The 10,953-nt window shown below is 37.9% G+C and overlaps 1 protein-coding gene across 3 annotated transcripts in view; it reads left to right on the forward strand.

Annotated features, from left to right (window-relative positions):
* Positions 1-10,953, forward strand: part of LOC107271110 (ankyrin repeat and sterile alpha motif domain-containing protein 1B) — a 55,579-nt gene that overhangs the window by 5,636 nt on the left and 38,990 nt on the right. For 2 of the 3 annotated variants that reach the window (XM_015746726.2, XM_015746727.2), the window contains exons 2-5: positions 1,895-1,975; positions 2,559-2,715; positions 5,169-5,314; positions 7,944-8,066. In XM_015746726.2, the coding sequence (XP_015602212.1) occupies positions 1,895-1,975; positions 2,559-2,715; positions 5,169-5,314; positions 7,944-8,066 (507 nt within the window). The remainder of the gene's footprint in view (positions 1-1,894; positions 1,976-2,558; positions 2,716-5,168; positions 5,315-7,943; positions 8,067-10,953) is intronic. The other variant, XM_025088350.1, reaches the window with a different exon arrangement.

The raw sequence follows: 10,953 nt of genomic DNA on the forward strand, positions 1-10,953 counted from the left end.
AGCACGTGCTCACGTCGTTTTCTCTCCTTTTCGGTTTTTGTCCCTGTGAAAACTCCTCGAACTTTTGCATTCACTTGGTCTCTACTCCCGTTCGTTTTGATCTTGGCTACAATAGATCACAAGGTGCCGTCCGGACTTTAACTGATCTCTTGGTTGCCCGTGCCGCAGCTTCTCGAAACCTGCGCCGCGGATCCATTCGTAATTAGACGCATTGATGCGCTATGAATTTATGAGCTGGCATACGTACACGTATACGCGTACGTATCCGCGTGGTAGCGATCGCTCCACTCGCATGCTCGGTCGGTGCATCTTTAATCTGAAGATCGCTTAGAGTGGCTGTGTGGCCAACTGTATCGATCGTCCTACGTTATTTAACCTTGCTTTCGGCTTCCGCCGCTTTACTCGTCGTCGGATACTTTTCAATAGTCACGGTTCTTAGGAGCTTTCGTAAAGGGATAGTCGAGTATTCTCTTAAGGGTGTGTTTCAATGTGCCTCTTTCATACGCGGTTTTTTTTTTAATTCCACCTCTTACGTGCATTTACCTTTTCAGACATAAAGAGAGCACGGTACTTCGTTTTAATATCACTGTCTTACGTATTATTCTTGCGGGCTACGTTCGGTAGCGAAAAAGAAAAAAACTGAAGGTGAGAAATTTTTTTTTTTTTTTTTTATTGTCATACCAGAAATCTCTATAGATATGAAGATCTAATACACAAGCCCGAACTATTGTAAAGGACGAAATTTCACGCGCAGATTAATATTTACACGAGAGTGAATCTCTGGGCGAAAATTATGAGAAAAGTTGGCAAATAAATATGTCGATACTGCCAAACTAACGATATCGTCACGTGGCGAAGTCCCGAGTGGACTGTAAACACTTCTTTCCGTCGGCATTTAGCCATATGAAGTTATCGCCATTAGTTTGCCGTCACTAACCTTCCTTCGGGGGGTCAAATATCATTCGTGCTTCGTGCCATTGGCCATTCGAGCCACCCTCGCACCCTGACGTTAGTCCCGATCGAGTGTCAGGTTATAACTAATAAACTCATACGATATGACTAATCAAATTGATGTTACACGTAACTGTATATATATGCACTAAGCCGTTTAACAGGATTCCGTCAAATATAAGTCGCGGAGGGTTCTGCCTTAGTTTCACTTGTTATTCGAATTATTATTGTTGCGAAAGGGGTCAGTAGCTAGGAGCAAACAGAGGTTACGCCCATGACTCCTATGGGAACGTGTAATGCTTATGGGGTGATTATTATCTGCTTGCGCGGCGCGTAACAAACCAACAATGCAACAATGATACGTAATGAGAACATGTGTCGGACGTAGAAAACGTCATTAATAAACTTGTTCTTGCTGTGAGATTATTCATTGCGAAGAGCAGCTTAGGTCTACTGGTCCATGTTGCATTGTGCACGTACGCTTGTGTTATCTGGTATCTCATTTTTTTCTTTTCTTCCTTGTGTCTTCGTAAAGTTACGGTGCTCCGATACGCCCGCAGTGATCCCTAGATTAGTTAGCATGAGTCAACATGAATTATTTTCTTGCGAATACAGTGATACTCATTGTGACTTAATGACTTGGGTATTAATACGAGGTTGAATTAACGAGACGAATTTATGTGCTTGAGAATTTCTTTTAGTACAGGTATTATTGTTGATTGTTTGAAATTGTGGTTTGTCTTTTCTGAAAAATGTTGGTACGTCAATATTGTTGTTTATCAACGGCGTGCAAGTTTGTCTTGCATTGATTATTCAACAAGTTGCGAGTGGATTTAGGGGTTGGGTCGCTTTCCTTCTCCAGCATTCCTGATTGAAATACGTGAACGATGCAATGAATACCCTCGACTGATTATGTGAAACGGATGATTTTCTTGTTTTACAGTTTACGCCGTGGACCAGGGGCGAATGTTCAAGATGCAAGCGGATACTCGGCACTTCATCATGCAGCTCTTAATGGACATAGGTATGCACTCGGGACGTAACGAAATGTGGATTTATAATTAATTTGTGATACGTATAGCCTGCTACTGACCCTTGACCGACTGTGTAATTTTTCTTGCACAAACAGTCTATATGACAGTAGTAGGTAGTCTCCCGGTTACGGATACGGTTTTTTTGAAAATAGAATGTGAAAATTAAATATAAATGGGATATCGAGAAATTCGTGGATTTTTATTAATAAAAAATATTTTTGACATTTATAATGTATATATGTCTATGGATGATCGCTGGCATCATTTTTTGATCAATGTTAATTATATTATAATTTTATTTTTTCACGCATTACGTCATTTCATCAAAATTTATCGAATCACGTGGGTATCGACATTTACGTATTTTCTCTTGAACGGACCTCGTGGCCGACATTGTTTTTGTCAATTTTCTCGAATCACTCAGTTCGTCGATAGTTGATGTAGTTTCCAGTGGCTAATTACTGAAACTCGTGACTGCACGATGTTCTCCCCTGTCAGTCCATTCAATTGCCATGATATCCACGTCGCGCAGGGAAGATCAAAGTGTTAATGTTAACAAACGATCTATTGCAGGGACGTAGTGAAATTGCTGCTGCAATATGAAGCGTCGACCAATGTCGTCGATGCGAAAGGCTCCTCGCCGCTTCATCTGGCAGCCTGGGCGGGAGATGCAGAAATTGTGCGATTGATCCTGTGTCAGGGACCCTCTGTGCCCAACGTTAATCTTGCGGTAAGTCAAGTGTAGTTTTCATCGAACTGTTTCGCACTCCTTCTTATTAAGGAGTTAATACACCGTTATAGTATTACAATTATAGACGTGGTGGGATATTGATTTATCGGAATATGTGATAACTGATCAGCGGAACGATCGATACGCTTTTAGCAAAATGATTATTATGTGAAATAAGAGATAAAGTATTGTTACGGTATTGCAACGCTAGGCTAGGGGGCGACAGGGGGGGTCGGTATCCTGAGTGTACATTGTCAATAACAAACTGTCTTTATGCACGTGTACACGTGGATTGAATATTTTGTAATCAATGAACGATTGTTAGTTACAACCCCGTTGTCTCTTGTCAGATTTCATATCACGTATGGATTTTATTATCAACATGGTGGAAGCAGGTTGAACGAATGGATTTGTACAAAATTTGAATTTTTAAGTTTTTTTAAGTTTTTTTTTTTTTTGAGAATAACCGAAATAGGTGTTTGGAATAATGAATATCAAAAAATATTAAATGTAATGGATATCATTTTGTTTTATGTAGTAAGCATCTTGTGACGAAGCAGATGTTAAGAAATAGTCGGTACCGAGTTATTGAAGAAGTTTCTTTTAATTTGTGCTTGTATTAAAAGGGGACGTTTAATTAATCCAAACCTTCGGTTGAAAAGCGTAGGGATTTGAGTACAGGGATTTGTCATGGTCTAACTCAATAAGTAGGAATTTCATGATCGTCAGTGTCCTACGAATTTTATATTTTTTTAAATTTTATATTAGAGAGCAAGAATATTGAAGTGGCGCACTCCGTCAGAAGTCTGCAAAAACTCTAAGTAACTTACTGTAGGTTTTGCTTGTTATGTCGATTACCAGGGAAAGAATCTTGTGCGATACCTGGCGGTGAATGCCAGCATCGAACAAGATCGGGTGGATTGTGCTGTGCACGTGTTTGTAAGCGCCAAAGAAATATTGAAATTTGAGTTTTCGTACGATCCCTCGGCCAAACAGTGGGCGTGTAGAATCCTTTATCTTCGGAGAGGCTATTGTTGAATTTTCAAATCCGCAAATTTTGTCTGGTACTTATGGTAATGTTATCACGTTTATATGAAATTTGCGTTTTAGACATTTGTTTACGCAATGTTAGCGCCACTCCACGTGACGTGGTAATATTCTTTTCTAATATATGTATATTCGTGTGATGTAGGTTTGTTTTGCTAATACGTTGACTTTTTCAATAGGGCTTTCAAAACCATGAGGGTACCAATGGAATATTGTTTTTCTATGAATGGAAATGTATATATTTAGTTTGTCGTTTAACCTAACATTTGAAAAAGTATTTAGACAAAGGTAAATGTATTATGGTGAGATAATTAGCAAAATTGGGAAATGATAGAATTTAGAATATTTGAAATCAAATTTTATTAAATCACGTGCAATAGAAATATGGATATTAAGGTAGAGTACGAAGAGAATTACGATTACGGTATCGAACCACTGTTAAGAAAAATAATGCAATATGTTAAAAAATTTAAATGGATAACATTAATTCGTGTTCGTAGTCAATAAAAGTTATTAATTTAATACAGTAATGTCTGGTTATTAATGATACACCTGAAAATTGTGTATTTTTATTACCTGCCATTACATGTTCATGTCGCATATTGTGTCTTTTTCTAACACATATAATATCAGCTGGTAACAGCAACAATTTGAATAATCTTTATTGCCCTTTTGCACGGTATTCTTTTAAATCAAGTTTGATCATAAAACATATTTCATTTTTTGAACATAAATATATTGGACATGTACTACTTTGGGTATTCACTTCTATAATTTTTCGTTTGCTTTGATTTACTGATTTTTTTCCCCCCCATAAATATCAGTATACAATGTTTTTCTCTTATTCATACATATTGCCAACTTGTTTATAAATATTCTTTCCTCTAAGTTTCGCATGTATTCCAGATTATTTGAAATACAATGGTTGCCATTATAATATAGAATATTTAAACAATAAATTTTTCATTAACAGTGGCACTAATTGACTAAAGTCAGTATGTGTATAATACAATTTTCCAGAGTGTTATCCTCTCGCTGATCAATATAAATCGTTGGTATTTCGTATTTGTCGAAAAAAGAAGAAAAAACGAATTTTAATGAATCGCGTAACTGAGTTGTCTGTGTTTGACGAATAAATTTGTCAAGTTAATCTCTAAAAATATCGTTAATTTTCCATCGACTTTCCATTTGTTTTTGTGCTCCTGATGAACATGCAGGATGGATCTGATTACTTCAAATTATTTAATATTAGGTATATAACGAGGTTCCTATTTTATCTGAAGCGAATACAATAAATGAAATCTTACGCAGCATTAGGCACGGCATTTGGCTTTATTCCTTTGAAATAGATATTGAACGGCAAATTGGTTCGATATATAAGTGATTGCGAATAATCATAATTTCAGACAAAAGATAACGAGACGGCGTTGCATTGCGCTTCACAATATGGACACACGGAAGTCGTGGCACAGCTGCTGCAGTACGGATGCGACCCCAGCATCCGCAACAGCCGTGGAGAATCTGCCCTGGACCTCGCTGCGCAATATGGCAGGTAAATGGCTGTTACAATTTTGCAAATTAAAAGGAACGCATCTCGATTATGTCCACAGCATGACAGTTCTTCGATAAGTTTGCAAAATTATTAATCTTTTCACTTATGCATGAGCTCAATTATCACTGAGAATGATATATTTTTTAATGCAAACTTATTTTCATAATCCGTCTTGATATTATATTACTCTTTATTTATTAAATCATGTGCATTCTTTTATTTTATGTTTTATCGATATCCGTATAGCGTTACTATTATGGAAACGTTACTCGCAGAATTTCTGTATAATTTGTATATATGCTTTTCGCGTCATGTATAATGTGTATACAATTAGTTAATGGCACGAGGAATGTATTACGATGGAAAAAGGGAATAAATGTTAATATGTTACAGTCGTGAGTGTTCTTCGTACTGTAGAAACGGAACTTTTATTCTTTTTATATGAATTATATATGAATATAAATTTCTATATAGTTGGTCTCATGTGTAGTTTTATAAATTAGAATTATATTGGTTTTTTGTTAAAAAAATGTTTATACGTACTTGGTAATGTTAAAAGCGTTTTCTTGTTGTGACATTGAAATTATGAATTAATGTACTATATGTTATATAGTAAATATATATTTGAATTTATTAATATTTTATTAGTTTTATTTAAAAATACTGCAGGGTTTTGCTTTAGGGGCATCGTATCAGTAGACTGTCACTTCAATATCCTTATGTGACTGATTTATAGCCGATCCACGAGTTTCACGTGTCTTTCTGGCAGATCGATAACAATGTAATTCAACAAGCAGTAAGCAAGCCACATATGGTCTGCATACAATTTTTATACACAATATGCATCTGCATTGCTTTAAACAGAAGTGTATTTTATTTTTATATTATAATATATATTTACGTGACTTTATGGAAAGCCACGTGTAATTTACTAAGGATTACATCGTCTGCAAACTGTCAAAAAACACATATGAGAGACTATATTAAAGACTCATTAATTAATTAGTACTTATTGAAAACGATGCGGAAAGATTTCAAAGTTGTATCAGCGTTCCACATTTTTCGAAATGTTTAATTAACAAATTTTTCTATTGTTCATTAGTTGTCCCTTTTACGTAAATCTTTCATTTAAGTGGCAAAAGCATACTTGAAGAACGTACAAAATAATGAGATTTGTATACGTTCATAGAGAATTCTTGCAAATGTAAAATGATAATGACGTAACTTCACGTTTTACAAATGAATATTGTTACATAATAAATTATCATTTATTTTGAAAGTTGTTTCACGTCAATGGCCGAGCTCTTCTATCGGTTACTATCACAATTTGAATTATCCGAATATTGCACACAGTCTTGTTGGCGAGTTATTATCAAGTGACGACATTCTCTTGAATGTTTTAGTACATCTTACTGTTACGTGCATGCATTTTTATATTATCAAACATATCGAGCGACTATTAACACATTTATTCTGGTCTGCGAAAATCATTGATACCGATCTATACTGATTTTTTATTCATTTTACATTGCAAACGTTGAACAGTGTCAAGTTTTAATTCTGAAAACGAAAAAAAAACTGATGAGTGTCGTGTGATTTTTTAATGTACATATATATATATATTTTGCAAAACATTAAATAGAAATTATGTACCTAAATTGATCCCATTGAACCTTTCACGTCGGTCCAATAATTTGGTAGCTAAATATAAATAATAATAATAATAATACTGTATTGGTGGTAGCTCCGTTTTAAAATTTGAATATTTTTTAATAAAGATTTCGATACGCTGAAGCTGCACAGCGATTCGATGCTTATGCGATACTGTAATTTGTTACGGGACAAGAGCGTTAGGGGGATCAAAAATGTCCGAACGCAAACACAGAGTGACCGTCGAGTATTTGCGCTCTGCTACGAGGGCAAATAAATAAGTGTGCTGCCGCTCCGGTGCGAAGTCGATGGCACGGAATAACGCGTAAATAATTAAATGGCGGAAATTAAATCATCCTGGCTTGTATCATTGGCAATATCGTAAAGTGAAAATGCGACCCTGTCGCAGTATACATTATGGAGCAATAGAAAGAAATTAGCGTTACGGCTGACTGTTATTAACGTAGGCGTGATAACGTTATACTGTACCATATTTTGTTTGCTCCGGTAACGTAAATATGAAACCAAAAAATGTATCAAGTCGTTCTGCCCGAGAAAATTGGTAAAATGTAAAAACAGACTGCAAGTAAGAAATTAGATACTTCGTTTCAACGTAACCGTGCACTGTTGAGTGTCCTAATTAACATTTTTGATTTACGAATATTCACAATATTTCTTTATTGTAATTTGTGCTCACCAGGCATAACGCCTTTTTGCTTTCGGCTGTCACTGTGCGTGGTTGCTGTTACTTTTGAGAGCTGCCTGTGAACTATCCAATTGGCATTTAATGAATATAAGGATGATGATAAATGAAACGTCACAAACGTCGTAAAATGCCGTTTGCGAGGACAAATACGTAAAAGTAAAGTAATAACTCAGTCTATAAGCGACAGGGGTAACTACGTAGAAGGAATTTTAAATTTAAGAAAAGCAAGTCTGCCCATTATTTAATATCGTGACTTTTTCTTCTTTTTTACAGATTGGAGACCGTTGAACTTCTGGTGCGTACACATCCGGAGCTGATCGCCTCTCTGCGCAGTTCTTCGTCCTCGTTGATCTTTCCACACACGCCACTTCATCTGGCCTCGCGCAATGGTCATCGGTACGTAGCGTCAGCTCCTAGAATCAGAGAAGACCAAAGCTTACCAGGTCGCCAGTCGAATAACCAGCGTGTAGCTTCATTCGGTTAAGTTAGCTTTAATTCGGGACTCGTTGATTATCGCGCTCTCTTTATTTGATTATCTTGATCCAATGATCGTTACGACACGTCCACCGCGCGTTTGTTCGTACGTCGGTCCACACGCTCGCTTGGCAACGACCGCGAGTTCCATTTTATATAACATTACAAATACTGGTGGCACTGCTTAATTAGTCCCCAATTTGCGCCTGTACAGGTTGCCTCGACCTAAATGCCACTCGCTTGTCTCACCTGTGCATACGAGTATTATTTTGCCTGTTTTTTCTTTTTTTATCATTTTTCTTTCCTATTCCGAGCAAATCAGAATTCTTATAGATTACTCGTCAGGTATGTGGTCATATCGAGTAACGACAAAAAAACGACTGGTTAATTAATAACATGTTTGTATTTTTTTTTTTTTTTTTTTTTTTTTTCTATGTCCTATTGCTATTGTGTACAAACAAGTTTTCCTGGACCGAACTTTTTTTTTTTAATTGAAAAATCTCCCCCGTAAATACCTACTCGTACTGCATTGCAATTGGACGACGGGGTGGCTCCTTACACGGTAACGAGTGCAGCCGATTCGTAGCTTGTAGCTTTTTACCTTTTCTTTGTATCTGCATCTCGACGTCAAAGGAAGCAAAAAGCTCTTGAAGATATTCAATACGGATGTAACGATAATGAGAATTGTGCAAGAGAAGTTCTGCGATAACAATAGATCCTATTGTCTCGATACGTACGAGTGTACTTGAAATGATTTGCCGGCAAAAAAAAATGAAAATATTGTAAAGAAGCAAGGAAACAGTACAGCCAGTGAAAAGCGTAATTTCCTAAGCACGTATTACCAGAGTCACCGGGGGGGAGGAATAAAAAGTTGTAGAAGACAGGTAGATAAGTAATTGCCAAGTGGAACAAGATAGGCGACTCAAAATCTATATAAAGATCAAGGAATCTGGCGAAAGATTGTTTTGTAAATTTCTTGTCCGTCTATGAAAAACCAATAGGATTGTTGGCTTATCCCTTTAACCACAATGAACGAAATGACGTAAATAATTTTTTTAATCGATCCGTCAATAATATCGCTTCGATATCTTCTCTTCCAAGACGCTGAATTTCTACCGCAGTGACTCCCATACGTTGATACCTTGCGCATTATGCATTGTGTTCGCATAACAATGGACCCGTTCAAGCTGACCGTAACGACGTCGAGCCATTTGCAGTGCCGGCGATTAGAGCCAATCAGAGAGCACTGCGTTGCGTAATCCCATCCAGCCATCCGGTATACGTCGGATTCCCAAACCCAATACAATCCACCCCCTATCTCCCACCCTCCATCCCGTCCTCACTTACCTTCTCTCCTTCCATAGATATATGGTCCGTGGTATCCCAATCGAATCCCGGCTCTTCCCAAACCCACGCAATGCATTCGATCACATCATGGCAGCCGCTATGCCTATCCGTACGGATCGCTGACCGCTTCTCGATTAGGAGCATCGTATTAACCACTACCCGCGAATTTATCAACCAAGATATTGAACCGCAGCATCGGGAATATACACTCGACTTCCTGCTCTTGTTTGGGCATCCTTGTATGTCCATCCCTATACCCACCCATTCATCCTTGTAACACTGGGGGATCGTCACCTGCGAATGGCGATACTCGCCTATAATTAGAGAAGTAGCCTCCCTTATGGATTTCAGCATTCACGGAAGGAAGACAAATATGGTTCAATCTTGTCATTACAGTTTACTCTCGTTTAAGTGTACGGGGCAGGGGAAGACGATTCGGAGAAAACGAACGCACGGGTGCCCTCCTTTCCCAGTCTTCGACAAATATTTATCGGAATTCATTGTCCTTCCTTGTTTCCCAACAAACGGTCCTTCCACGTAAGATGATAGTGGATGATAGTGGGGATAATACGAATACACCGATATACAAGGATAAGCGAGTAATCGGTGGCGAAGCAGGCACTTAGCGGGAGTCTATTGTATATAAATATATGTATAGGGAATTTTATTTTTTTTTTTACTTGAATTATTAACGCAATTATACTAGTGTTATATTGTCAGTATATCGTTATCGTATGTAATTAGCGCGAATGAAAACATTAGTACAGACGAATGACCCGGGCCGATTCTTGTATGATAAAGAATGATGACGTCATTGCAGATTCACAAGTTCATCGTTGGGTTACTGGTAACCTTGAGAAAAGGGAATATGAAAAAAAAAATATGTACTTTCATCTCCCTGAATTTTTCGTTTAAAAACACACAGTTACAGTTGCCGATCATCGGACACAGATCGTACGAGAAATGCGTGCACACGATGTATATACGGGATATAGGGTGTGATGGCGCTTAACGATAGGCTGCTTTTAGTAATGCATAATGGGTTCGGAGGGGTAATGCACCCACATCGGACTCTTGTAATCCCTGGTAAGCCTTTAAAATAATCGCGCTGTAATTTAAATGGGCAAATGGAAATCGCTGCGAATGGCGGTTACATTGTAATCGAGTATAACGCTGGTTTTTATACAGCCTGTAGCAATAATCGTTTTAACAACGCTTCGGGTATAATGCGATTGCATTGGGATACAGTTGGCCGAATAGCTCCTGCGCGTTTGGTAGGCCCGTTGCGCGTGGTAGGTGGGCGAGGAGGGTTGGCTGACATTTTATCGCTTGAATTTTGGTTAAATAACGCCATGCGAGATAGTGCGGAATCGTGGGTGGAACTCGTTACGCACACGCGAGGCTCGTCTGTCTCTTGTGTTGGTTGGGCACATCGCGGAGGTAGGGGGCTGGACGGGGCTTT

This window comes from Cephus cinctus, unplaced genomic scaffold, assembly GCF_000341935.2.
Source record: "Cephus cinctus unplaced genomic scaffold, Ccin1 Ccin1_scaffold0898, whole genome shotgun sequence".
Lineage (NCBI taxonomy): Eukaryota > Metazoa > Arthropoda > Insecta > Hymenoptera > Cephidae > Cephus > Cephus cinctus.